The 27,982-nt window shown below is 54.8% G+C and overlaps 2 protein-coding genes across 16 annotated transcripts in view; both read left to right on the forward strand.

Annotated features, from left to right (window-relative positions):
- SUN1 (Sad1 and UNC84 domain containing 1) overlaps positions 1–12,419 on the forward strand; it is a 51,912-nt gene extending 39,493 nt beyond the window's left edge. For 14 of the 15 annotated variants that reach the window (XM_060285349.1, XM_030851066.2, XM_030851067.2 and 11 more), the window contains 7 exons: positions 622–757; positions 2,164–2,418; positions 3,146–3,230; positions 5,932–6,047; positions 8,085–8,252; positions 10,114–10,206; positions 10,600–12,419. In XM_060285349.1, coding sequence (XP_060141332.1) covers positions 622–757; positions 2,164–2,418; positions 3,146–3,230; positions 5,932–6,047; positions 8,085–8,252; positions 10,114–10,206; positions 10,600–10,713 — 967 coding nt within the window. In that variant the 3' untranslated portion in view covers positions 10,714–12,419. The remainder of the gene's footprint in view (positions 1–621; positions 758–2,163; positions 2,419–3,145; positions 3,231–5,931; positions 6,048–8,084; positions 8,253–10,113; positions 10,207–10,599) is intronic. The other variant, XM_060285348.1, reaches the window with a different exon arrangement.
- A 597-nt stretch (positions 12,420–13,016) lies between these two features.
- On the forward strand, positions 13,017–27,773 carry GET4 (guided entry of tail-anchored proteins factor 4). The gene is made up of 9 exons (XM_030851079.3): positions 13,017–13,252; positions 17,782–17,860; positions 18,119–18,200; positions 18,605–18,754; positions 20,929–21,067; positions 22,358–22,498; positions 22,694–22,769; positions 22,880–22,952; positions 27,499–27,773. Exons 1-9 carry the CDS (start codon positions 13,101–13,103, stop codon positions 27,582–27,584), a joined length of 978 nt encoding a protein of 325 aa, XP_030706939.1. The 5' UTR covers positions 13,017–13,100; the 3' UTR covers positions 27,585–27,773.
- Positions 27,774–27,982: the final 209 nt, after the last annotated feature.

Below are 27,982 nucleotides of genomic sequence, written 5' to 3' on the forward strand. Positions count from 1 at the left end.
TTGCGTTCCCACCACTGATTATACTAGGACATCTCATGGATCAGTGCCCAAAGCACTCAATGCTTCTCTGCAGACCCCCGGTTTGCTGGGGGTGCTCAAAGCAATCAGGACTGTTTGCAGTTCTGGCTTATTCGCCAGCCCCCAGTTTGCTGAGGGGGGGCTGATGGGTCACGTCTCCTTTCCATGTCCTCAGTTATTCCACTACAGGTAAAACCCTGAAGCCATATGTTTTTAGTTTTCTCTTCCAGTAGCATGAAAAATTCATATTTAATTTTATAGTGATTATCAGTAAACACTGTCACTTCTCTGAAGTCTTTTTCAGAATTTTAAGGCGATAGGTACAGGTTTAAATATTAAATAGTATATGAGAGTCCGCACCAGCACCCAGAGAAGCATAACCGCTGCCCATGGCAGGTTTGGCCCCCGCCCGGGCAGGTGTGCGTGTCTGTGTGCGTGCGGACCTTGAGGTGGGAACAGTCTCCGGGGCCTTGGCTTGAAACTTGTGTGCTGCTGAGGGACAGGGTGGTGTGTTCACAGCTGACCTGCCCGGGGAACACGGGCGTTTCTCCTGCACGTACTGTTGGCAGGACTGACCTATCCTGTCGTCACCCCCCGCTGCAGCAGAGCCGACGAGGAGCCGCGCCTCCTTGCCGTGGCCCGGCGTCTGGAGCAGGAGCTGGGGCGTCTGAAAGCAGGCTTGTCCGGGCGGCAGCGGTTGGGAGCCAGCCGGGAGGAGGTGGACGCGGCATCCGAAAGAGTAGGTGTCCTCAGCTTTACGTTTTGTTTTATCATGGAAGATAAAAACACTCGAGTTGATATGTTTATTAAGTTAATTTCAACTTCCTTTAAAAATTTTGTTTTACTATATTTGAAGTTTTTAACCATCTTGAATAGAATAATTAAAAATTCAGCTCCCCTCGAATTCCCGCCTCTCCAGTGACACGAGATGTCTTTCCTTCCTTTACACACGCATGGCCAAGGGCTCACCTTTATGGGGGGCAGGGCCAGTTGTGTATCTTCTCACCAAAGTAGAGTCATGCTGCGGTTTCGTATCACATCCTCACGTCACGGACATTGCTTCAGGCCTCTATCCACGTGCAGAAGAAGAAATCTAGACATTCATAGCTACGTGAAAATGGAAACACGGACATTGGAGTGGCACAGGTCATCCTAAGTCAAAGGCGGATGGTTGTTGGGGAGGAGGTCTCGCAGGCCCAGGGTGACAGTTTGCGGTGCAGGGAGCTACTGAGGCCGACGGGGCAGTGCAGCAGAGATGTGGCCCAGCCCGGCAGGCAACCCGTCTCCCTGAATGGGTTTGCAGGTCACATGAATGACTGCTCCTCAGTCCTCAGGATGGCGAGGTGGTGACAGTCTCCTCCGGGGCTGGCTCGGGACACAGGTGTCCTCATGGCTGGGGGACTGTGAATGCCTGCAGCCTTTGGGGGGAAGATCTTGAGATGGTCATGGGTCACAGAGGCACACAGGCTTTGAGACGAGCAGCCACTCTCCTGGGACTCCGGGCGCAGAGGTGAAAGCGCCAGTGCAGGGGCCACGGACGAGTGTGCAGTGTTGTGACAGTAGCACTGAGGTGGCCCAAGTGCCCGCGTCCGGGCCGCGGCTGAGCTGTGCGGCGGAGCATTCCAGAGCCTGCAAGTGAGGAGGTCGATGTGCTCGCTTTGTCACAATGCTGTGCTTTTCCTGGTGCTTCTGCCCCGTCTTCCGCTCTCTGTGGGGCAAGGAGAGGAGCTTATACACATAACGGTGTGTGTGTAGAAATAATGCACTTGGACGCTTCCAGCCTGCGTAAAGTTACGTTTTCAGTTGTGTGTGTGACTGTTTCCTTCTCAGACTGAGTTTGAAGACGAGGGGCCCTGTCATCTGCACCTCACCTGGGGCAGGGCCCCTCTCCTGCTGTCCCGTGGGCACCCAGGGCACCTAGGCTGTGCTGTCCTCTATCCCTGTTCCCCTGAGTGTATTTCAGCCTCTTTGGAGGGTTCTTAAGTTTCGGAAGGGAAGGGAAGGGAAGAAACCGTGTCAAGTTTCCATTATGGATTTTGAACTGCTGTGTGATCTTTCCAGGGTATCTAAGGTGACAGAGTGAAGAGTTGAAATGATTTCGCTAAAACAGTAGATTCATGTTATATTCACCAATGATTTTACTAGGTGGACGCCCAAGTCAGAGAAACTCTCAGACTCATGTTCTCCGGAGATCAGCACGAATCTTCTCTCGAGTGGCTGCTCCAGAAACTGTCTGCTCAATTTGTAAATAAGGATAACTTGCAGATTTTATTACGAGATTTAGAGCTGCAGATACTGAAGAACATTACCCACCACATTTCTGTGACAAAACAGATGCCAACTTCTGAAACTGTAGTATCTGCTGTGAATGGAGCGGGCGTTTCTGGAATAACAGAAGCGGTAAGTAGACGATGAGAATTGTTTAAAATACACATGGTAGTGAAACTGATCATCTAGGTATTAAGCTAGCAGATTTTTAAATTTATTTATTATGCATGTATGTATGTATTCAGCTAGCTAGCTGCGCCTGGTCTTAGTCGCAGCACGCCGGATCTTTAGTTGCGGCACGTGGGATCTAGCTCCCTGACCAGGGATCAAACCCAGGCCCCCTGCATTGGGAGCGTGGAGTCTTCCCCACTGGACCACCAGGGAAGTCCCAAGCTAGCAGATTTTGATGTTTTGTTCTACGAATGGTCTTCTAGGGATGTGATTATGATATAAAAAGTGCTTAGCACCATGCAGGGTGCTGGGAACGGTAAGCTTCGGGTGTTATTGTTATCACACTACTTCTTAGGAGTACTTTATACTTTATTAATCTTTTTGTCCCAAAGACTTGGTCTCCCTGGGTGGCCACATACCTTCTGGAATTACACAAAAATTTCCCATAATACAGTCCCAAGTTACCATCTCTAACGCTAGTCCTTGCTTTGTCCACTTTTTATGGCACTGGGAGTTCCGGCTCTGAGACTTTCTTGCCTGTGTCTGAGCCGGGATCCCCGCAGTTGAGAGCAGGACTGAAGTTTGGGATTGCTGAGACAGCCCCCGTGCCTGTTGTCCCCAAATAGAGTTAACTGAAAACATGTCCTTCATTTCTGGGGTCGTCTCCGTGTGTGCCTCCACTGCCCAGCAAGCGCGTGCCATCGTGAACAGCGCCCTGAGGCTGTACTCCCAGGACAAGACTGGCATGGTGGACTTCGCCCTGGAGTCCGGGGGTGAGTGCCAGACCCCTGACCCAAAAGTGCTACTGTCAGCGGGAGACCACTCAAGAGGCTGTTACCTGCCCCACGCCCAACAGTAGGGAGCTTGTTAGAACTTTCAAAGATCTGAGAAAGAGCATTATTCTAGGCGGGCCCCTAGTGTTCTGCCTCAGAGCACAGCCAGGTTCCCCCAGGAGCTCTGGTGGCTGTGCTTGCAGCTCACGCGTCAGCTGTGGGTGTGAGCCTGTGAGATGACACACATCAGCAAAATCTCAGTTTGGGGGCCTTTCAGTAGCTTTTAGGTTTTTCTGGCCATATGAGAGTTTACCACCACAGAAATTATTGATTATTCACTTATGATCTTGTGTGTTGTAAAGTGTGTGGGTTTTTTTAAGTATAGAGTTCAGTAAAAAGAAACTGACCCTAGAGCAGCATGGGTCAAGCTGAATGAATAGAGGGAAGGATGGGGGTGCTATTCTGGTTTCTCGAGGAAGTGGTCCATTGAGTCTGGAAGTGCTGCGTGGACATGGCACAGGCTCTGGACCAGGTGTATTGGATAAACCAGACTTGGTTTAGTGAAGCATCGTGTCCGTGGACTTCTGTCACCATCCCTCGGTGGCGTCCAGGGCAGCACACCCGGATCACACATGGGAACACGTCTGTGAAAACGGGAATGACGTCTTGTCAATGCAGGGAGCATTTTGCCACCATACGTGTTAGAGAAAATCTTGGTTTTCTGAATTTTTAAAACTTAGGAATTGCAGATGAGGGCTGGGTGACTAATACGGTCTCTTGGAGGAAAGGAGGTTCTTGATAACACTTCAGTAATAAAGGGTGAGGGCCTGTGGGAGGGGTGGGGACATCAACCCACAGTGAGTGTCAGTCACCTGCCCCAGCCATTCAGAGCACCAGGCGATGGGGCTCAGAGCGGCCTGGCGGGAGCTGCGGCCCGTCCCCATCGCTCACCTTCTCACGGGGGCTGAACAGACAGTGCAGGAGGCTGCCGCTCCCGGCAGACACCGCCAGGTTCTTCCAGCATCAGAAGTTAGTAAGGCTGCTAACTGCTCTTCGGTATATTTTGTTTAGAATGACTGTTTTAGAATATTAAATGATTTTAGTTTTGTGTTTTGAAATTCAGTGATTTCTGAAGAAATCATTTTTGCAATTCAGAGACATCAAATGACGATTTAACAGTTCAGTGGGACCAGTAGTTGTCATTTTTTCTTAGAGGCTTAATGAGTCCTCACAGGTTGGTATGTTATTAATTCAGAATTCTGATAATCCTGACAAGGCTGAACTGAACGTTCTGTTACTGAACAAAACATACATTGGCTCTTTTTAAGTGAAAAAAGTGAGTCAGTGTATTTAAGAAGACACTTTTTTAGAATGAGAATAAGATATTTTAAAAAGAATTCAGTGGTTCAGAAGTTTGGACCTGCTGATCAGCTATGTCAAAATCACATTGTTTTCTTGTTTAAAATTCCATCCCATCCAATCCCCTCCCCCGTTATCGGGTGAGAAGCTCTAAAAGGGGCCTGCGGCTGCGTTTGCAGATGTTCCGAGGGGTCGTGATGTGCAGCCAGGTTAGGGACTGTTGGCTCTTAGCATACAGACTGCTCAGGACTTTTTAGTTTTATTACTCACTTATTTGTTTTTCTTTTTAATTTATTTTAGTTGATGTTTCTTCCCACACCATGTTGTTTTGGCCTGCTTTGGCACCAACATCCTGTCTGTCCTGTTTCCGGCAAAGTGGACTTTTTTTTTTTTTTAACACTCTTTATTATTATTATTGAGGTATAATTCACATAACAAACTTCACCATTTTCAAGTGTACAGTTTCATGGCTTTTAGTATATTTATTATGTTGTACAACAGTCACCACTACCTAATTCCAGGACTTTTTTTTTTTTTTTTAATTTATTTATTTTTTGGCTGCATTGAGTCTTCGTTGCTGCATGTGGGCTTTCTCTAGTTACGGCAAGCAGGGGCTACTCTTTGTCGTGCGCGGGCTTCTCATTGCGGTGGCTTCTCTTGTTGCAGAGCACGGGCTCTAGGCACGCAGGCTTCAGTAGTTGTGGCACACAGGCTCAGTAGCTGTGGCTCACGGGCTCTAGAGCACGGGCTCAGCAGTTGTGGCGCTCGGGCTTAGCTGCTCCGCGGCGTGTGGGATCTTCCCGGACCAGGGCGTGAACCCGTGTTCCCTGCACTGGCAGGCAGATTCTTAACCACTGCGCCACCAAAGAAGCCCCAGGACATTTCTGTTTATTTCCAAATAGAAACCCTGTCCTTGTTAGCAACTTCCTATTTACCCCAGCAATTGGTAATCGTCATAATATTTTATCCCTTTGGCCTATTAAGTAGGTCCTCTGAAAACCTGACAGGTAACACTGGTGCCGGGTTGAATTCGTCATTATTTATTTTAAAACGTGAACAAAAGTTCACTCAGTCGCTGTCCCTACAGTGGCAGGCGGGGAGCCCAGTGTTTTAAGAGTCTTTGGTGGGTGGGAGGGACTGCGTGTCCTAAAGTAGTTGTGAGCTGTTGGCCCTGAATTTGGAAACAGTAAGAATAGAGCCGACCTGCAAGCAGAAGGTTCTTCATGGAAGTTAGAGACGTGAGAACTTTAGAGCACTTCAGATAAACCTCTACAGGTGGGCAGTGATATTGTTTCTGAGACAGTAGGACAAGATACTGAGACACATTTCAACTCTGCTGTAGGTGGGAGCATCCTGAGTACCCGCTGCTCTGAGACGTATGAGACCAAGACCGCACTCATAAGCCTGTTCGGTGTCCCGCTCTGGTACTTCTCCCAGTCCCCCCGCGTGGCCATCCAGGTGAGCAGGTGTCCGGATCATCGTGTGCGGGTCGAGGCCTCCAGCACAGTCATGGTGCCGGCTGAGCCGTTTTAGGGGTGTGCTTGCTTACCTTGTTGTTGAGGTGTAAGCTGGAGCATGCGGACCCTCAGTCTACAGCTCAGGGGATCTGCATCAAGCGGGCACGTCTGTGGACCCAGGAGCACAGTCCCAGCGCCTCTAGGTCCCCTGTTGCCCCCTCTCACCTCAAAGGTGACTTCCGACGCCATCTGTTGGTTCTGCTTGTGTTTGATTGGTGCAGGCGAGGCTGCCTATCCTGTCCTGTGTCTGACTTCACCCATTTCTCTGGGGTGTCGCTCACCGTCAGAGCTGGAGGGCCTTCCACGAGGAGGTTGTGTGTTGCGCTTCCTCGGTGTTTCAGGAGGTGGAACGGGTGGAGACGCGCAGGTGGCGTCAGGAGGAGCCCCTCTCCCTCTGCATGTCACACCCACGGCTGCTCAGGGGACTGTAGGGCCCTGTCCTCCAGTGCCTTCTGCAGAGGCGCTGGGCGCCCCGCTGCTGCAGAGCCTCCCTTCACCGCCCGGGCTGTGCCCACGCAGGGCTCAGGGACAGAGAGCTGCAGCGCTCAGCGACGTCCACCGGACCTCGGCGCTAACGTTAATGACAGTGTTTGAAGGAAGGTCCAATAACTCCCTCTGTGTGAACCATGCACACAGTAGCCGTCTCTCACTTAAAAAGCGCAAATCCGATCTCAGAGTCGGGAGTTGACTTGGGCATCCAGTCAGGGTCAGTGAACCTCATGTTTTGGGTGCTCCAGTCCCGTCCTAGTGGCCGTCTTGTCCTTGGGGGCTGCCCGGCTTGGCATTTGTCGTCTGAGCTGCTTGGACTGACCCCGCTGCCCTTGGCCCCAAGCTGCAGGGCTGTCCCAGAGGTCGAAGGGCTCCAGAGGTCTCGACGTTCTGCAGCAGGTCCACAGCCTTGTCCCTGGGCTGCAGGTTGGGTCTGGAGCTTAGGTAGCGGCCAGTACCTAGGTGCTGGGTGGATGTGAAGGGGCAAGTGGAGGCGGGCCTGCTGGGAACAGCCTCTCGGGAGAACCGCACGGCACCCTGGACGGGAGAGTTGACACCGAGGGACTGTGAGTCATAGGTGAGGGGCTGCTCACGGGAAGCCAGAGTCTGCAAAGGATCCAGGATCGGCCCCTCTGCTGCGGCTCAGATCCAGGCCTGTCTGAGAGGGCACAGCCCGGCTCACCCCAGTGGAGCCTGGCAGCCTCTGCGGGCGGGAGGGCTGTGCCAAGGGCCTGAGCCCCTCACGCAGGTGGGCAGCGGCGTGTTTGGAGGGGCAGGAGACGCACGCGTGGCATCAGGATGAACGGGGAGTGGGGGCCCACATCGTCCTGGCCTCTGAAGACACGCGGCTCCGCCGACTTGACCAAGCCCTGGCGTGGGCTTGTGGCTCCTCTGCTGCTGTTAAAAGTGCTGTCACGCTGAGTGTGCCGCCTCTGCGTCTTGTGCCTGTGCCCACACGCGCTCGGCTGGAGGTGGCTCTCCCGTCAGTCAGAGGGTAGCCGCATACGCCGATGCTTGGTCTTCCCGGCGCTGCTTCCCTCGGCGACTGTGTCAGTGTGCAAGAGTGCACGTCCTCGCAGCGTGCACAGCAGGTTTTGTTCGGTTCAGGGTTATTGGCAATCTGTGAGGTGAGACATGGTGGCACCCCGTCATTTAAATTCGTAATTTCTTGTTTTCTGTAGGGCGGCGCATCTTTTCCTGTCTGAGGACCACCGAGAGCTGTGTTTCTCTGAGATGTGTGCCGCCCTTTCTCTTTAAGGTTCTGGCTGACTCAGCACTCGCCTCACACTGCACACAGTGGGCCTTTGGGATTAAGTCACAAATGCCTTGCCTCACTTCATCTTTTGATTTTGCTCACGACCGTTTCTTACCAGCAAAAATTCCATTTCCACCCCCCAATGTTAACCAGTTTTTTCTCTTACTGCTCCTTTTTTTCGAGTGGTTAAGAGCTTGTTCAGCTATTGAGTTTTAGTGTTTGCCTTTTCCCCAGCCTGACATCTATCCAGGGAACTGCTGGGCGTTCAGAGGCTCCCAGGGGTACCTCGTGGTGAGGCTGTCGATGAAGATCCACCCGACCACCTTCACCCTAGAGCACATACCAAGGACTCTGTCACCCACGGGGAACATCACCAGCGCCCCCAAGGACTTCGCGGTCTACGTGAGTGCACCCCGTCCCGGGGCGGCCCTCCTCACCCCGTCTGGGAATCTCCTGGAGACGAGCCCTGCAAACGCTGGGGACTTGAGTATATTACCGGTGTCGCCGTCCCCCCCTCTGCCCACTGACCTCTGAGTAGCCAGTAAATGTGGAGGGAGATGTTCCAGGGCTTCCCCAGGGAGGGAGGCTTGGGGCGCAGGGGGACAACAACAGCCCGGCTGTGGGAGGACTGGCCTCTCATCTGCTCGGCCGTAAAGTCTGTTCTGACAACAGCGTGAGGCTGAATGTACAGAACAGCACGAGGACGTTGGGGAAAAGGACACCCAGAATCCCAGCACCACAGAAGTCACCACCAACACTGGTATTTTCCCTTAAAAAGTGCAGTGGAGGGACTTCCCTGGCAGTCCGGTGGTTAAGACTCCACGCTTCCACTGCAGGGGCCACGGGTTCAGTCCCTGGTTGGGGAGCTAAGGTCTCGCGTGCCGAAAAAGAAGTACAGTTGAGACAAAACCATTCATAAAATTTCACTTCCTGCCTTAAAGAAACAAATTGGCCGTTAAGTATTTGTCCATGGCATTGAGCTTTACTGTGCCAGTTTCAGGTGTACAGACAGCAGCAGCATCTGAAATCTGAACACATTAGAGCGTCACCACCAGTCACCCACGCTGGACCCCTGGCCCTCTCACCCACAGGGTGTGAAGTGAGATCTTCACATGCTTCTTTAAAGAGCAGCACAGAGTGCCCTTGTCCACGTCCCCAGTTCGCCGTTGTTGACTGTTTCCACTCCCCACGTTTCAGGATAAGCCTCTTCACTTTTTGGTGATCCTTCAGGCTAGACACTCAGGTGGCGTTATGTTTCAGGGGTTCAAAGGGGGCCTTGGATTCATCGCACCATACGCATTGTTAGTATGAGAAGCGTTCCTTATCTTGTAGTTCCCTTTCTAATTGAGTCCTCTTCTTTCTAAATCTCTGCTAATTCGATAGATCTTACTTTAATCCACATTTCTATGTATTTCACATGCATGTTTCCTTTTTTGTAGATTCTGGTTTTGTTTCTATTCATTTATCTTTCGGTATCTTAGTTTCCTTATGAATATTTGAGCTTTTTAATATAAAAATATTAATCATGTGTTATTCTGTTACAGATATACTTCCCACTGTCAGTCTTAATTTTGTTTAGTTACACCTGCTCATTACCTGTAATTTCTTCCATGGCATTCTTGTACCTAGAAAGTCCTTTCCCTTTATGAAACAGACATTCAAATTAGTCACCTGTACTTCCTACTTGGTTACTTCTTTACTGTGGGAAAATACACAGAACATAAAACCTACCATCTTAAGCGTTTTTAAGTGTGCATGCAGTTCAGGGGCATCAAGTACATTCACACTGTCGTAAAGCCATCACCACTGTCATCTCCAGGATGCTTGTCATCTTCCCAAACTGAGACTCTGTCCCTGTTAAACACTGTCTCCTGTCCCCCAGCCCCCCGGCGCCTGTCCTCCTCTTCTTGGCTGTGTGAGTTGACCTCCTTGGGGCCCCACACTCTGCTGACCTGCTCTCCTTTCCCCAGGCTCATCACGTGCCCTTGGGTTTCCACTTGGGAGCATGGAGGGCTACAGTGGGCCACGTGGGTGTCGAGTGTGTTCTGCTACCTGTTAGCTTGCCCTCTCCCAGCTTCAGTTTTCCTGATCTGTATAACGGGAGGAATAATGCCTACCTCACGGGCTTTGTGATCTGCGAGAAGCCCTTAATAAAATGCCCAGCACACAGAGGGCCTTACTTTAATGGAACAGTAATTTCCCTCTCCCAGTTACCTCACTAACCGTTTTTCCTTTATTTAGTGACTAGATGGTTTTGTTTCAGGGATTAGAAAATGAGTATCAAGAAGAAGGGCAGCTCCTGGGGCAGTTTACCTACGATCAAGAAGGGGAGTCACTACAGATGTTCTCTGCCCCGGTAAGGATCCTTGGCTTCACACAGGCTTCAGGCTCCCGGGTCTCCTCCCTGCTGCCTGCATCCACAGGACCTGCCAACACTCACGAAAATGCCCACGGGGTGTGAGGGCCAACTTCTGAGAAAGCGGATCTGAGCTTCCTAGCTTTTCTGTTCCTGAGTGAGCCTTTTTAGTATACAATTTGTTCTGCATAAATGTGTCAAGGGTGATGAGTTCTCAAGAGTTTCACCTGAACTTTGCGTCCTGTGATAGATGATATAGTTCACGTTGAAAGCTTAATCTCCAACTTGGCTGTTTGATCTCAAATCTCTTACCTGGGGAAGTGATTGGGCTTGGTGGTAGTAATATGAAATAAATGTGTTTTGTTTTTGTTTTTTTCCCCTCCTCAATTGCAGAAAAGACCAGAAAGAGCTTTCCAAATAGTGGAACTTCGGATTTTTTCTAACTGGGGCCATCCCGAATACACGTGTCTTTACCGGTTCAGAGTTCACGGAGAGCCTATCAAGTAAAGAGACTACTCACTGTTCTTGTACATTTTGTATATACTGGGACAGCCTGGAACACTGGAATCCTTCACGGACACGGGCATACAGAGAGCAGTATAATGTCACCCCTGAAATAAACGCACTGACTGCCAGCAGGACGTGGGTGTGGAAGCGATAAATGCCGACACCCAGCTTGCTGTTCTGTCCACAGGAAACACTGCATGTTGACTGCTTGGGCTCAGAGACCCGCTAGCTACAGGTGGTCTCTGTGGAGATTCATCTGAATGTATAGTTCACAAAGATACTTACTTTTGGCCTCTGGGGGATTTGTTTTTGAACATAAAACTCTTTGTATTTGCTTGACATCAGGAACAAAGCAAAGGAAGTTAAAAGGTTTGGAGTGTTCTTGAAGCCTTGACAGCGGCCTTCACTGGCCCTTTTAAAAAGGACCTTTTGGGGCAGATATGTGTTCAACCCAGCACACGTTTCTTTCAGGGAAGAACAGTGTCACCAAAGTTCAGAGTTCTGAACTCCCTTTCTTTAGGGTGAGATTCTCCTCTGTTCGGCACCAGTAGTTCTTTCAAGTCACCAGGTGGGGAAGTAATGAAAACGGGTTCTCCTGCCTAGTTTGCTCCCACTTCTGAGAACGATTTTCCGTCAGGGCTTGGCGTGTGAACATCCGTTCAGGAACCCTGGAGAGTTTCCCTTTGCAGGTTGAAGTGGGTCTGCTTCGAAAGGGGATGGTCTGGATCTACACAAACATGTAAATAGAGTTCTCAGGTCTCCACTGGGCTCATCCCATCAGATTTTCCCTGCAGTTTTACTTCACACTATGAATAGGAACCAAGAAATCCAATCTTTTGGATATGTTCAGGTTTTGTTTTGAATTTTTCTGGAAAAGCAAACACTAACATGCTCTACGTCTTTCAGAGGCTTATGCTTCTATTCCACTGATGGTTATTAAAGGAGATTGTCCGGTGTGGCAAATTCATGAAACCAGGACATTTGGTGATTAGGTTTTCTTACAGCAGCACTTTGTACTGGCTCTGGTTGGGATTTGCCTTTTATTATAGCTGTTGGCCATTCTCTCTCAATTCCTGTGAGACTTGCTTTGGTTATAATTAGTATTTAATATTTAGACTATTTTACTGAGCAGACTTTATAAATGAGATATCTGCAAGGCACTTAAGGTGTTACAGATGTTTTACCTTAAAAATTATTTAAGTTTTATTGGGTTAAGACAGTCTTTTGGTGTCCCATACATGTTGTATTTTCAGAAAAAGATAAAATGATGGTGCTGACTGGTTTTCTGAAGAGTTTTATGTATATTGCACAACAGTCCTCAGATATACAAAAACTACATAAACTAGCATTTTTTTTCACTCTTGTTAGAATTGAAATTAATGCCTATGCAGTTAAGTTGGGTAAAACGTATACAGATGTTTCATATATTACAGGATACATATATAGATCAAAATTTCCTATATAAAACTAAATTTGGGAGATGGGGTGGAAATATTTTGAATATTAATTTATTTTTAAAGATGAGAGATAGGACTTTGTGCAATGTATTTTTGTAAATGCTTTTCAAAATATTTGTCATTGGTAGAGCTTCTTTTCGCTGCCACCAAATTGGTAAGATGCTATCGAAACGTTTAAATAAAGAGCTTTAATTTTTAAAAAAATGCATGTGATATTTCAGATGAACAATAAACAGTGTGTTTCTTTTCTGTACCTGCTTGGTCTCTGCCCCGGGCGGGGAGGGGAACACAGCGCGTGGAGCGGCCCCTCCCAGGACCACTCTGGGCCGGGAGCGCGTCCGGCCCGCGTTGTGGGGCCGCCGGACTCGGGGCCGCGTGCGTCCCTGCCGTGCGCGCCCCGCTCGCGGGCGTGTCTCCGCGCTTCCACACGAACCACTTACGAGAGAAGAGCGGCGTGTTTGGGTCTCGGACGTCGGGGCGAGCGCTGATCCCGAGCGCCCGAGTGGGAAAGCTGCCCGGGACCCCGAGCCGCCGGCATACCCGGAACGTATTCATTGGAAAGTCTAAATACCTCAGCGGCCTCAGTTACAGCAAGGACCACCCTCCCCGCGGCTGAGCTGCATTTTCCCAGCCGCCTGCCCGCCATCGTAGTGCCAGCTCCGCCCCGCGGAGTCACGTGTCCCCCTCAGCCGCGCCGCCGCGGTCGTCGTCTGCAGGCCGCGCCGTCACTCCGGAGCCCCGCCCTTTGATTGTGTGCCCGCCCTCCCCGTGCTGCGCGGGCACGCCCCTCGGTCACGTGGCCGCCCGCGTACCGCCCGCGGCTCCTCGTGAGCCACCGTAGAAGGCTTCGGGCGGCCGCCGGGACGGAAGCCGCGAGGCGCCGCCGACCGCGCCTGCGACAGCGTCGGCCCTGCGCGGAGCGCCGGCCTGATGGCGGCGGCGGCGATGGCCGAGCAGGAGAGCGCCCGGAACGGCGCCCGCAACCGCGGCGGCGTCCAGCGCGTGGAGGGCAAGCTGCGGGCCAGCGTCGAGAAGGGCGACTATTATGAGGCGCACCAGATGTACCGGACCCTCTTCTTCAGGTAGCCACTGCGCCGCGGCCGCCGCCTTCCAGGGCTTTCCGCCCGGCCGCCGAGTCCGGTGCCCCGCCCTCGGCCGCTTCCCATTGGCCGCGCCGCGCCGCCCCGCGCCCCCATTGGCCCATGCCGCTGTCCGTCGCCTGGGCGGTGGGAGCAGGGGCCGTGCGGCGTCCGGGGGAGGGCTGCGGCCGGGGAGCGAGACCCGGGACCCCGACCCAGAACCGTGACCGAGACCCCAGACTCCGCCCAGACTCTGGACTCAGACGCAGACTGAGACCCCAGACCCAGCCCGGACTCTGGAAGCCGACGCAGACCGAGACCCCAGACCCGGCCCAGATTCTGGACTCCGGCCCAAACCCCTGGCCGAGCCCCAGACCCAACGCAGACCCCTGGTCAAGACCCCAGACCCGGCCCAGACTCCGGAGCCCGCCCCAGAACCCTGATCCGGCCCAGACTCCGGACCCAGACCCAAAGCCCTGGCCGAGACCCCAGACTCCGGACCCAGACCCGAACCGCAGACGCAGACTCCGGACCCCAGTCCCCGGCCCAGACCACCCTCCCCCTCCCCCGCCCCGAGCGCCTTTGGGTTTGAAGCCCCAGCTCTGAGTTCCACGGTTTTCCTGCCTCTGGGAGTCCCGTCGCGAGGCTGTAAACGTCTTTCTCCTCTTGTTGTGTAGCCCTTGCTCACCCGAGTGTCTTGTTACTAAACCAGCTGTTCCCATAAAGCCGGTATTTTTGTTGTACCTGCGCTGCCTGGCCACGTGCGGCAGTTGAGCTTCTGAAATGTGAGTCCCTAACGGCCTGGGCGGTGAGGGTAAAAACACGGCCTTCAAAGACTTAGCGCAGAGAAAATGTCAGGTATTAGGAACCTTCAACTCTTGATCGCACGTTGAAGTGATGCTTGAATATGTTGGATTAAATAAAATGTCTTTTTTTAGTGTGGCCTTAGGAATTTAGGTTTTCTTAAACCTAGCTCAGTTTTCTTTTGGACTGCAGTGTGTCACACCGTTTCTGCTGTCACGCAGCTACTGCTGTAGTTTTTTAGTTCTTACATGTGTAAGGCATTCCTGTATATTACACACGTTCTGTTAGCCTTCAGGTTTCTTGCCAGAAAACATTTGAGACACTCGTTAGCATTTAAAGATAGTTTTAGAGGATTTCGTCTGTTCTGTGGAATGCCTTTTCGTTCTAAACTGGTGCAGAACAGCAAATACTTTGCTGTGATATCTAAAGGCATTCATGCCTGCCTTACACCGTTTAGGCCTAGATTTAAATTTCTTCTTCAAATAGCAAGTTGAATCAATATTTTGGGAACTCTGGCAGTACTTTCTGCTTTGGTTGTAGTTGGGTTTAGACGTAACGCTTCGTGTCCCAGACCGAGTTTGAGCTCTGGCGCCAGAGGACCCGGTAGGGGTGAGTTGATTGTTCTTCACGGGATGAGCCAAAGATGTAAGGAGGCTCTAAGGTCTGTAACGTCGAGCTTTCGGCCTGGCAGCTTAGCCAGTCAGATCTGTGTGATGGGGAGCTTTCGTAGCGCTCAAGATTTGTCGTGGTGCTTGCTTTTCTTGGGGACTTTTATATAAAGTATTTGCCCCGGTGACTAGTCAACAAAACTGGATCTTCCCAAAGATAAACATGGTGTTCCTTGTTTTGAGCCAGTTCTGCAGTTGCTGCCGTACCAGGAGCGTGATTGTTGATTAGCTTTGAAGAGGCCAGTCTCTGTGCGCAGAGTGTGCTTTGTGGTGACGTGGGGACAGATGCAGGCCGTCCACCAGCCCGGCCTTGACCTGGGTTCGCATTCTCTCTCTGCTCTGTGACCTGTGATCCAGGACAACTTGTTGAATCTCTTCTCTGAGCCTTGGCTTCCTCTTTGATCTTTTAGGGGTTCTTACACCTCTTCAGAACTCCTGAGAAGTAAGTGGTCTCCTGTGGGCCTCTTTGGGGGATGCGGTGAACTCAGGCACCGTAGCAGTTGTGGCCGTCCGGGGGCCCAGCTGAATAGGCCTGGAGTCGTCCCTGTCTCTGCTGGGTACCGTCCACGTTCAGACCTGCGCTTGCAGCCCTGGTTTAGAGCTCTGCACGGGGGCCCTGAGAAGTCAGCTTCGCTCTTTTGATGTCTTTCTATAAATAAGTGCTTTTAAGTGTTTATAGAAAATGTAAAACTTGATGGGTTTTGACATATGTGTACACCCAAGAAATTATCACCAATCAAGGTACTGAAAATACCCATCATCCCCAAAAGCCTTCTCACCTGCCTTTACGGTGAATTCTTCACCACTTGCCCCCAGATGCCCGCTGATCTCTCTGTCATGGTAGATGGGTTTGCGTTTTTGGACTTTTATGTACGTAGGATTGTACAGTACGTCCTCTTTTTATGCGGCTTTCTGAATTCCCTCAGCACGATCATTTCAAGATTCGCCTTTATGTGTATCGTTAGTTAATTTCTATTGTTGAGTGGTGTTCCGTCGTATGGGTGGACTACAGTTTGCCCATCCACCTGCTGGATAAGTTCACCAATCTGTGCTATTTTAATTCACTTACACTGTGTCCCCCAGCAGTTTGAGGAGGAGAGGAGGAACTGGGCAGCCCGGGAGGTTGGACTTATGGGGGGTGGGGTGCCGCCGCCCGGGGCAGGAGCCAATGGTTCTGAGAGAGGCTGAGCTCCGTCTCCTCGAAGGTGCGGGTGCCCAGGGCGCTCCCTTGCCTCTCCAGCCTTCTCTCTGCAGGGACGGGGGAGGGTCCGTTTTCCAGGCCTGATGGGTTGTCGGTACTTTGGCGACTGCTCTGTAGGGTGGCCTGTGGCCTGGAGGGGCCTCTGCACCCGCCAGGATTTAACTGTGGAAGGGGCCTCGCTGCCCAGGGGCCTTCCTGAGATGAGTGTCGATTGTGGGTGTTTTGTGTCTTAAATCAAATGAAGAAATTTTTTGAAAGAGGAACTTCAAACCTGTGTACTCAACCACCTGGGGGTAGGATGGAGCGCCCGGGAGAGGGCGTCTGCGCCGTTAGTGTTACGCTTGTGTCTATGCTCTGCTTTAAAAAAAAGTGCAAAATGAACGATTGCACAGACGCAGCGCGGGGGGGTGGGGGGCTGCGGTGGGGGAGGGGCGGTGGTGCTCTGAGCCCCCAGGCCTCGGTGGCACCCCGCCCCCTCTGGCTCGGGCACCGGGGAGCCACATCCACCCTTGCCAGGGCTCTGCGGTGCCCAGAGAGCACGTCCGGCTTTCAGGGTGCCTGTCGCTGCTGCGGGGTTTCCAGCTCCAGGCCCCCTCCTGCAGGGCAGGGCTGCCCAGGGCCGTGCGGCTTTGGTCACTGGGGAAGCCGCCCCAGGAATCCAGCCTGTCTGCCTCTCAGGGCTCCGCTCCCTCCCCAACCTTCTAGGCATTCATCTCTTGCTGTGCCTGGGGAGGAGAGTCCGGAGCCCTGTCGTGTCCCCAGAGCTGAGCGGGGCTGCGTGACTGTCCCCTAGGAGGCGTGCCCGCCGTCCGGGCGTCTGTGCCGGTGGCGGCGTGAGGGCTCATTTTTCCAGAAGGCCCCGTTCCGTGCCCACGCCCCCAGGTGCCCCGTCTGCCCCGCGAGGTGCGCGGGGTTCTCCTGGTCCAGCCCGGGTGCTGACTGGGACGGGGCTGCTGCTCCCGAGCCTGGTGCACAACAGTCCTTTTCTGTGGTTGGTCCCGGCCTGAGCCTCGGGCCGCGAGCCAGAGGGCAGCGGGGCTCCCCTGGCTCCGTCTCCGCCTCCAGCGCGCGCCTGCAGGCCTCGTCTCTGACTCCGCTTGTCTGGGCCGGGACGCAGGTCTGACCGGCTGGGCGGGTTTCCTTCCTGATCGTCCCTGAGAGGAACGTGCAGCCGTGGGCTCCGTGTCCTGCACTCCTCTCGGGCCTGGCCCCGCCCCCCTGAACGTCTGTCTCACTTATCGTGGACGGAGCATCCTTTCTGTCCCGTGTGTGCCGGGTTGCCTGTCAGGCTCTCATCCGTCTGCAGTTCGGCAAGCCGGCTTTTCCCAGCTTCCGTCCCTGGTGAGAAGCGTCCCCGGTGGAAAGTGGTCGGGGTGGAGGGGGCAGCAGAGGGGGCGGCCCGGCAGGCCCTCGGCCCCAACGTGTGGCCCTCGCCCCGTTCTTGCTGCTCCTCACCACAGCCAGGCCTGTGCTTGAAGCTGGAAGTGGCCCCCGGCCCCCCGCTGGTCCCTCTGCTGAGACCCCTGCCCAGCTGCAGGGAGGCTCTGCTTCTGGTCCGTTTGGGCGGAGAGAGTGCCTGGCACACTGTCATCAGACGGTGCTGCTGCTGCCGCGGGGCGCCTCGTGGGCGGGAGGGCTGGGCCGTGGGCGCCCAGCACCGGCCTGGACAGATGGGGGTCGGGGGCAGCTCCGGGAGGTGCCCTCGGGACCCGAAGCCCAGCTCCGCTCCGTTCTCAGCGGAGGCGTATGTGGGGCGGGTGCTCGCTTCCTACTCGGAGGCCGAGTCTTTGGGATCTCATCTCTGAAACGAGCCCTGTGAGATCCCGGCCCTGGCCGGCCCTGCCCTTCTCTCCGTGCAGGTACATGGCCCAGAGCAAGCACGCCGAGGCCCGCGAGCTCATGTGCTCAGGAGCTCTGCTGTTCTTCAGCCACGGCCAGGTGAGCCGTCTGCCCGGGGCCAGGGTTGGCGTGGGGGGCCAGGGAGAGGCCTGGTGAGCAGCCTGGGCTGAGCGCCCCTGTGTCCCAGCACCAGTGTGGGGCCTGAAGGCTAGTGGCCTTGGTGCTCAGAACCATCTCTTAGGTGCAGTCGGTCGCTGGTTTCTAACTGGAAACCAGAGCCACTGCCCAGCCTCACCGTCTTCTGAAAACGGGCCAGAGCCTCGCGTCCCACTGACAGTCCTTTTGTATGTTTTATAGCAAAACAGTGCAGCTGATTTGTCCATGCTGGTCCTGGAGTCGCTGGAGAAGGCAGAGGTCGAGGTGGTCGAGGAGCTGCTGGGTGAGATGGAGTGGACACGCGTGCCGTTGCCACATCACCACGCCATTCCCCCGCCCCCACCCCCCCAGACGCACCCAGCCTCCCTGGCGCGTGGTGGGTGCCACGTGGTCTGGAGCCCCTGCCCCGTTGGGCGAGCCCTGCTGCGAGCTGCCCGGCCGGAGAGGCGCGCGCGGATCCCCACTGGGGCGGCCCCCCTCCCTTCTGCTCCCCGACACAGGCTCAGCTGTGGGGAGGCGTCACAGTGAGGACGGTTGGGGTGGCCCCAGGACCCCCCCGGTGTGCCTGCCGCTTCTGCGCTTTCTTTCAACGTGAACCAGTTGTTCTTAATTAATTTCTGTGAGCTGCATAACACGGCAGCAGCCGCGGCTTCCTCTGGCTCAGGCTTGTGTGGGTGTCGTTTGCAGAAAGTCTGGCCAAGCTGTTCAGCCTGATGGATCCCAACTCCCCGGAGCGAGTGGCATTTGTGTCTCGAGCCCTGAAGTGGTCCAGTGGGGGGTCCGGGAAGCTGGGCCACCCCCGGCTCCACCAGCTGCTGGCCCGCACCCTGTGGAAAGGTAGGCCGTGGGTGGGCGGGGGCCCCTGCGGGCAGGTGGGCCAGGGAACAGGCGGCCCTTCTGATGCTCTCCGGGCTGCTGCTGGCAGGGTCCGTTCGGATCAATTACAATCATCTGCGCTGCTGACGGGGGTTGGGGGGTGGCCCTCAGAGTCCCAAGCCGCCGCTGCTCTGAGTGTGAACACCTGCTGCGCTCGGGTGGGCGGGGCGTTCCCTTTAATGGAGCTTCCGGTCCCCTGCCGGCCACCCGCTCCCCCGCGCTGGGGCCTCCTTCCAGGACGTCCTTCCCCCGGTCCTTCCGCCGCTTCTGTTGTCTTCTAAGTGAGCGTTTGCGGGGGCTGTTCAGGCCACGAGAGGGGGTCAGGCCCGGGCTCAGGCAGAGGAAGGGGAGCGGCCTGAGTCACTCTTGGGCGGGTGTGAGGGAGCTGTGGCACCTGGGGCCTCGCGTGGCGGCCGTGTGTGCAGCTCATCCACGTGGTGGTCCAGGGGTCTGGGCCCCACCGGCCAGGTCGGCTCTGTGCCTCGTCCTCACGGGCCGTCACCCGGGTGGGGTCAGGCGGAGGGACGGCGACCTTGGGCAGGTGTCTTGGGATCGCGCGAGCGGGCCCGACCTCGTCTGTCTGAGGCTGTGGGAATTTGGAAGGTCTAGAGACCTCTGGACGCTCGTGCTGGGGCTCTGTCGATGGTTCCGTTCAGCCAGCGGCCGCCCTCCGCACTGCCTCGTCGGCCGTGCGGGCCACCTGCAGCATCAGTGCCTCGATTCACACCCGCCTCACTCAGCCTGTGTGCCAAGGTGCCAGGCAGAGCTGGAGGGGGCCCGTGTCTGTGGGACCCGTGTTACTGGGACCGGCGCCTGGCGTGAAGCAGGGAGTGTGGCACCTGCTCAGTGGCTGAAGAGCTGCTCAGAGGCCTCGCTGGGGTCGAGAGCTGTTAAGCTCTCGTATATTTAACGTTAAATGTTTGAACCTCAAGACCCAGGCATCTTACGGTGTCACGTCAGGAACGGATGGCGAGTGAGGCCAGCGGGCCCCGCACCTGTGGGAGGCCGTGCTGAGGGGCATCTGCAGGGCCCCGGCGGTGGGCGGCCTCCAGGCAGGCGTGTGGTGTGGCCCGGGGCCCGCCATGCTGTGCAGGGCGCCGTGGGAGACCTGCCTACTCTCGGTGTCCCCGCTCCGCTGGGGTTTCGCGCAGGCGCCTCTCCGGGGCTTGAGGGCGCCTAGTGGCCTGCCGGATTTCTCTTCTCACGTGGAGGCTCTAAAACCGAAAGGTCGCTCTTGGGGCTGGAGGGAGAGGAGACCAACAGAACACAACGACACAGAGCACGCTCTTCTCTGAAGTCACCTGCAGTGCTGGCAGCTGATGCTGGGGGGCAGTGGCGATCTGGGGGTGCCCAGGTGGGAGGAGAGTGCTGGTGGAAGGTGGGAGAAGGCCCAGCCTGGGAGGCGTGCCCTCTGTCCGGAAGGAGAGGGAGCCAGTGCGGCGTGTGAGTGGGAACTGGGGGGCTGCCCTGGAACTGGGTCTCTGCCTTAGCACCGCTGACCCCGGGCGTCCTTCCCGCGCTGCAGGGTGCCGAGTGGCATCCCTGGGCTCCCCAGCTAGGTGCCAGAAGCACCCCCAGCTGTGACGGCTGACGCCGGCTCCAGACCTTTCCCTGCGTCTGGAGTAGGGGTCGAGTCGCTCTGGGTGAGAGCCATCGGCGTGGAGGGTGGATCCAAGGGGGAGGAGGGGGTGTGTGTGTCCAGGTGAAACTGGGGAGGTTGGGAGCTTGGTCGCTTTTTAAGAAAACAGACCATTAGAACCCCCTTAGAGCTCAGTAGCCGGTTTAGAGTCAAAGGCTCAGAACAGCAGAGCATCAGAGGAAGCACCGTCCTGGAGGGCTGGCATCCAGCCCTGTCCTGGTCCTCGTCAGAACGGCAGACTCGGGGCCAAGAGGGCCGCTGGGCTCCGTCGTGCACACACCGCACTGGCGGGATGCGGGTTCTGCCCCAGGGCTTGAGGCCGCCTTCCTGTCCAGCTCCCAGGTGACCCCGATTCGAGTGGGGACAGTCTGGTCTCTGCTGGGGACACAGCCCAGGTGGAAGTCAGCGCGGCGATGACGTAGGACCGCCATCCTCCCTGCCTGCGGGGCAGGGGGAGGAGGGGCACTCACAGCTGCCTGCTTGCCTGCCTCCGCAGAACAGAACTACTGCGAGTCCCGGTACCACTTCCTGCACTCCAGCGACGGGGAGGGCTGTGCCAACATGCTGGTGGAGTACTCCACGGCCCGGGGCTTCCGCAGCGAGGTGGACATGTTCGTGGCCCAGGCTGTCCTCCAGTAGGTACCCGCTTGCTGTCCGGCCCTTGCGTCCGTGGCCTCCTGGGGTCCAGGGCTAGCCTCTGGTTGAGCCTCGCGTGAGGACAGGCCTGAAGTCACTCAGTGTCCCACACGCAGCTCACGTCCCCCAGTGTGACCCCTGCTGCTGACCTCCGGGCACCCCAGACGTGCCCCTCAGCTCCCCTAGGCCGACTTGTAACGTTTCCATTGGCGGTAGAAGTACTTTCTGTGCTTTAAATTAGCGTTTTGTTGCCGTTGATTTTCTATTTTCCCCATTATCTATCACGTTTGGGGGCGGTGGTTAGTGGTGTGCAACTATTTTTTTTAGGACACGTACACTTACCAAATTTTCAGCCTCCTGGGATGTTACGTGCGCGTGCATCACAGCCTTTGTTCAAAGGCCGTTTGCCTTCCCAGGTGTTTTGTGCGTCCAGACACAGTGATGGGGGAGTTGCCCGCCCACTCCGCACCCCAGCTCTGTGTCTCTGCCCCTCTGTCCCCGTTGGGCCTCCTCTTCTTTTGTTTTCTCTCGACAATTTATTTTGAAGATACTGAAACAGCAGAGTCGCTAGAGGCGTGAGCATCCTGTTGGGCTCACACAGCCGAGAGCACGCGTTGGGTGACCTGGGGCCTGACCTCCCTTGCCACTGGACCATGTGTTTGTCCCACCACATGTCTGTCGACGAGATTACTCCCTCCCAGGGAAGCACTTGCATCTGGTGGCCGGGCCTTGGGATGGGGTGTGTCCCTGAGTTGGGGTGGACGGGGAGCTTCCGAGCTCTGACATGTCACCACTTGTTGCTGAATCTGCGACTTTGAAAACGAAACCTGTTTAAAATCCAGGACTCGCTGGCCCTGGCTTTGGCATGTGCTGGCAGTGTTTCCTCTGGCGCGAGCCCTTTCTCGCCCATCCACCTCTGTCGAGGGCGTGCACCACAGTGAAGTCCGGCCGTGGACACGCCCTCCACGGGGCGGAAACAGGAGCCCGGGCAGCCTCTGGGCCACCGTGCTCTCGCGGGCAGGGGCAGACAGGTGTGGGACAGGTTCAGGGAGCCCTGCCGTCTCCTGGATCTGCTGAGCTTGAACACGTCACCTTCTCAAGTTAGTTCTCCCCGGCCATAAACCTTGGGACTCCCTGGGGTGGCTGGTCCATGCGAGGGGCCTGGCTGGTGCCCTCGGTGTGTTGCACGGGGGCACGGGCCACATGGGGCCCTCTGGGCAGGCGCTTGTAGAAACCCGTTTCCTCCTCCTCCGGTCAGGTGTGCCCACTCACTGGGATCTTATTTGCAGGTTTCTCTGTTTAAAAAACAAGAGCAGCGCGTCAGTGGTGTTCACGACGTACACACGGAAACACCCGTCCATCGAGAGCGGCCCTCCCTTCGTGCAGCCCCTGCTCAACTTCCTCTGGTTTCTGCTGCTGGCCGTCGATGGGTGAGCGTGCCTGCGTGCGTGTAGAGGCGTGTGGGTGAGGCGTGCGCACGTGCTTGTGTGGAGGGGCGCACACGTGTGCGTGGAAGCACGCAGAGATGTGTGGGTGAGCGCGTGGGGGGGTGGAGTCGTGCGGTTTCTGTCCACGTCCTTGGTCTCGTGTGGGCATCGGCTATGCTGCGCTCTGTCCTGTTCCAGGGGGAAGCTGACGGTGTTCACGGTGCTGTGTGAACAGTACCAGCCATCCCTCCGGCGGGACCCCATGTACAACGAGGTGAGGCGGGGGGCAGCCGCTGGAGGGGGAGGGGGAGAGACGCTGTGCGCGGGGTCCGCGTGCAGCCTCGGGCTCAGCGCCCTCCGCGACCACGCCTGTGCCTCTTCCAGTACCTCGACAGGATAGGACAGCTCTTCTTCGGCGTGCCACCCAAGCAGACGTCTTCCTACGGAGGCTTGCTAGGTGAGGGGCTCGTGGGGCGGGGGGCTCATAGTGGGGGCTTGTGGGTGAGGCCGAGTGTGGTGTGCCGGCCGGGGGAGCGGAGCAGGCAGGGGCCTGGAGCGGGGCCCAGTGCCAGCAGGAGGGTTGCGGGCTCCTAGCTGTTTCCCTCTGCGTGTTCCCCTAGCAGAGCTCGTACGGCCCCCGATGAATAATTGTCCCCTGGGGTCCCTCTCCGTTGGCCACAGGATCGAAGCCAGATTTCTTTTTTTTGTGGTAAAGTACACATTACGTACAATTCCCCACCTTAACCGTGCTTAAGCACGCAGGACAGTTGTGTGAACTGCATGCACACTGTTGTGCAGCGGATCTCCGGAACTTTCCGTCTTCCCAAACTGAGACTCTGCCCCCATTACACACTGGCTCCCAGTGCCCACCCCCTACTTTCTGTCTCTGTGAACCTCCAGGGACTTCACATAAGTGGAATCACACAGTGTCCTCCTTTGCCGGCTTATGTCACTGTCAGGTTCAACCCTGTTGTAGCAGGTGCCAGGATTTCCTTCCTTTTTAAGGCTGATTCATGTTCCATCGTGTGGATAAGACTGCATCTTCAGTGGACACCTGGGTTCTTCCACCTTTGGCTGCTGTGAATGTGGGTGTGCAAGTTACCTCCTTAAGGCCTTGCTTTCGGTGCTTCTGGGACACCCAGAAGCAGAATTGCTGGATCTGTTTAATGTTTTGAGGAAACGCCATACTGTGTTCCCACAGCAGCTGCTCCCCAGCAGGGCACAGGGGTCCCAGTTCCTCCACGTTCTTACCAGCAGTTGCTGTTTTCTGGTCTTTTTGACAGTTGTCATCTTACTAATGGGTCTGAGGTGGGTCTCTGGTTTGATCGTCCTGATTTGCATTTCCCTAGTGACTAAGCACGCGGCGTATCTTTCGCGTGCTTATTGGCCATTTGTGTGTTTGCCTGTTCGTGTCATTTGCTTAGTTTTGAATCGTGTTGGTGGTTTTACAGGTTCTCTACACTGGGTATTAATTCCCTTCCAGATACACGATTTGCAAATATTTCTCCCATTCTGCGGGTTGCCTTCTTTATTTTTTTTAAAGACTTTATTTTTTAAAAGCAGTTACAGATTGACAGCAAAATTAAGAGGACGGTACAGAGATTTCGCATAAATACCCCTTCCCCGCCACAGGCGCGGCCTGCCCATTATCAGCGTCCCCCAGCAGAGGGTACATTTATTATGGGTGAACCTGTATTGACATGTCATTATCACCGGAAGGCCAACATATTGATACATAAATTAGGGTTCGTTTTTGGTGTTTACCTTCTGTGGGTTTGGACAAATATGTGATGACGTGTATCCACCATTATACTATTGTGCAGAGTCGTCGTGGTGCCCTAAAAAATTCTCTGTGTTCCACCTGTTCGTCCTTCCCTCCCTTGTTGCCTTTTTACTCCCTGGAGTGTCTTTTGATGCACAAAATATTTTACTTTTCATGAAGTCTAATTTGTCTATTTTCCTTTTGTTGCTTCTGCCTTTGGTGTCATTTCCAAATCCAGTGTCACAAAGCTTTTGCCCTGTGGTTTCTTCTAAGAGTTTTATTATTTTAGGTCTTCCATTTAGGTCCTTGATCCATTTTGAGGTGGTTTTTTTATGTGGTGTTCTACTTATATAAGGGTCCAGCTTCATTCTTTGGCATGTGGATTTCCAGTTTTCCCAGCACCAGTTGTTGAATAGACTGTCCTTTCCCCATCAAGTGGGCACAGAACCCTTGTCAAAAATCATTTGCCCATACATGCGAGGGTTCGTTTCTGGGTTCTGTATTCCATTGGTCGATATCTGTCTCTATGCCAGGACCACACTCTTTTGACGACTACAGCTTTGTAGTAAATTTTGAAATGAGGAAGTGTGAGACTTCCAGCTTTGTTCTTTGTCAAGATTGTTTTGGCCATTTGAGTTCCCTGAGATTCCGTATGAATTTTAGGATGGGTTTTTCTATTTCTGCAAAAGAATGTTTTGGGGATTTGAGCTTTCATTAAATCTGTAGGTTGCTTTGGGTAGCGTGACATTTTAACAATATTAAGTCCTTTAGTCTAGGAACGTGGGATGTTTGCATTTATTTACGTCTTGAATTTCTTTCAGAATTTTTTATAGTTTTGATTGTACAGTTTTCCACCTCTTTGGGTCAGCTGATTACTAGGTATTTTATTCTTCTCGAGGCTGTTGTAAATGGAGTTGTCACCGTAAAGAAGTTATTGTGTAGACTCTTCAGAAATGTTTACGACAAGTAAAATCGTATCACTTGCAAGCAGATCATTTCACTACTCTTCTTCAACTTGGAATTCTTTTATTTCTTTTTCTTGCCTAATTGCTCTGGCTAGAACTTCAGGTTCAGTTGACCCTTGAACAGCGTGGAGGTTAGGGGTGCTGACCCCCTGCACGGTTGAAAATTGGCATATTAACTTACAGTTGGCCCATCGTATCTGTGGATTCAACCAACTGCAGACCAGGTAGTACTTCAGTATGTATATAGAAAACAGTGCACAATAAGTGGGCCCGTACAGTGCAAACCCGTGTTGTTCAGGGGTCACCTGTACCATGTTGGACACGAGTGGTGGGAGCAGCACTCTCGCCTTGTTCCTGGTCTCAGAGGAAGAGCTTTGACTCTGTCGCCGCTGAGCGTGATGTCTGCTGTGGGCTGTTCATATATGCCTTTTATTACATCGTAACATGAGATGGTTTCCTTATGTTCTTTCTGGGTGAGTGTTTTCATGAAAGAGTGTGGCATTTGTCCCGTGCTTTTTGTGCATCATTTGAGGTGATCACTGGTTTTTCCTTCACTCTGTTGTGGTGCATCGTGTTGACTGATTTTCACATGTTGAGCCGTCTGCACTCCAGGAGCAGATCCCACTTGGTCATGGCGTCTGATTCTTCCACTGTGCTGCTGAATTCGGTTTGCTAGTATTGTGTTGAGGATTTTTGCATCAGTGTTCATAAGGGATATTGGTCTGTAGTTTTCTTTTCTCATAGTGTCTTTTCTGGGTTTGGTAGTGGAAGGATGGGTGGTACCAATTCAGTAGCTTCCCCAGTGAAGCCGCGAAGTTCAGGGCTTTCCTTGTTGGGAGAGATTACACAGTCTCCTTACTCATTAGAGTCTCTTCAGAGTATGTATTTCTTCGTGCTTCAGTCTTGGTAGGTGCTGGTGGCCAGATCGCTGACCCTACCTCTCAAGGCCAGGCCACCTCCCCGTGTCCTGCCCGTTCTTCTGATGCAGCCTCGGGGCTCCTAATCGGACTCCTGCCCTCCAGCAGGGTGGGGACCAGTGTAGGCCTGCACTTAAAAGTGGGTTTTGCCATCCTTAATGTTTTATTTTTGAATAGGTAAAGCTTGTCTCACAGAGTCCAGATGTGCAGGCTCGTACCCAGCCCTGCCACTGTCCCATGGTGACTTGCAGGCCAGGCAGTGCTAGGTTTCCTTAGCTTCCTTCCAGGGGGAACTTTGCAGGCACGCGGACGGCCTGCAGTGGCAGGACCGCCAGGCTGGCCCCTCGGCGCCTGGTCTCGCTGCTCCGACGAGTTGCTGCTCCTGGCCCTGCCTCGTGGGGCTCTCCTGGGGGGAGGGTGGAATGAGCGTTTGTCGTTTTCGTTGCCATCGTCAAACTCTGCTCCGTGGAAAGGTCTTCCTGTCTCCCAGATTATTTGAAAGGCTGTTTCCCCTTAAATACAAGTTGGACTTTTTACCTGTAAACTGGGTCTGTCTGGAGTTTTAGTGGAAGGTGTGGGGGGCCACTTCCCTTCTCCAGGCTCTCATGTCACAGCCACTCGTCTCGGTGGCTGTGTCCTGTCCTGCCCACGCCTTGGGCTTCTGCAGCGTCTGTCCGTCCACAGTCGTGGTGACATTTTAGCATGTTCAGTCTCGGGCTGCTGTGGCTGTCAGCTACTGCGTTCCGTCTGACTCCCTGCGTTTTCCCACAGAACTTCCAAGCGCGTTGGCGCCAGGCGCGGTGACGGGGCCGAGCTCGCCGCAGCTCGAGGCGGCTTTTACCCTGAGGGCGCCGCTGGCCCTTTGTTGTTCCCCTTCGCGAGTTGGTTTAGCGCACTTTTTAAACTTCGCTTTTCTATTGACATGATGGTTCTTTGGATAAAAATTAGGTAAAAAGGAAAAGTGTCCATCCTGACAAGGCCCACAGCAGTTAACGTTGTCACGTGTAGCCTTCGGAACTGTAACATGTGACTGACTTCTGTGTCACTTGAGAGTTAACACGTGAGCGAGTTACCTGCCGATCGGCCGCCCGTGATCCTCCCAGGCCCGTCCTGGCGGCTGTGCAGCGGCCCCTCGACAGGCACCTGGGTCTTCTCCCCTCGCGGCCCCAGCAGGATCCCTGCGTCTCCAGGCGCGGCAGACGCGTTTCTGTGGACAGACCCCCGGAGGGGGCTCCGGGGTTGGGCTGCTGTTGTCTTGCCAGGCCCCGGTCACGCGCCGTGGGAGGAGGCGGCGTCCGGGGGTCGGGCAGCGGGCGAGGTGCGGCCGTGGCCCTGACAGCGCCGTGCACCTCCTTCCAGGGAACCTTCTGAGCAGCCTCATGGGCTCCTCGGAGCAGGAGGGCGAGGACAGTCAGGACGACAGCAGCCCCATTGAGCTCGACTGACGCCCGCGGACCTGCACGGACTCGGCCTGGACTGCGGCGGGTGCGGCTCCCGATGCGGGTCCAGACCTGGGCCCCCCGGGCTCCGGCCAAGGCCGAGGGGCCGCACGGCGGGTGTTCTGGGGCTGCCGGGGCCGTGCTGGCCAGGCCGCCGTGTACCCTGAGATGACCCCAATAAAGCACAGGCCCTGCCGCGCCTCCTCTCCCGGCCCGTGTGTCTGGTTTGCTTGGGGAGGGCTGGGTCTCGCACAGGAGGGCCCTGTGGCACGCGGCGGGGGTGCCATGCCCTCAGGCGGGGCGGGGGTGGCCTGGCACGTGTCCTGGGGAGCGCCTGCTCCGTGCTACACCCCAGGAGCTGCAGCCGAGCGCCCAGCCGTCGGAAAGGCGTCTCGTCTGGGAGG

Source organism: Globicephala melas, chromosome 15 (genome assembly GCF_963455315.2).
Source record: "Globicephala melas chromosome 15, mGloMel1.2, whole genome shotgun sequence".
Taxonomy (NCBI): domain Eukaryota; kingdom Metazoa; phylum Chordata; class Mammalia; order Artiodactyla; family Delphinidae; genus Globicephala; species Globicephala melas.

Excerpts from the sequence above, each read along its gene's own strand:
- GET4 (XM_030851079.3), top strand. The coding sequence starts at position 13,101 with ATGGCGGCGGCGGCGATGGCCGAGCAGGAGAGCGCCCGGAACGGCGCC. Across the intron at positions 18,201-18,604 it reads GGTGGTCGAGGAGCTGCTGG|AAAGTCTGGCCAAGCTGTTC; the intron begins GTGAGATGGAGT and ends TGTCGTTTGCAG. Across the intron at positions 22,953-27,498 it reads TTCCTACGGAGGCTTGCTAG|GGAACCTTCTGAGCAGCCTC; the intron begins GTGAGGGGCTCG and ends ACCTCCTTCCAG.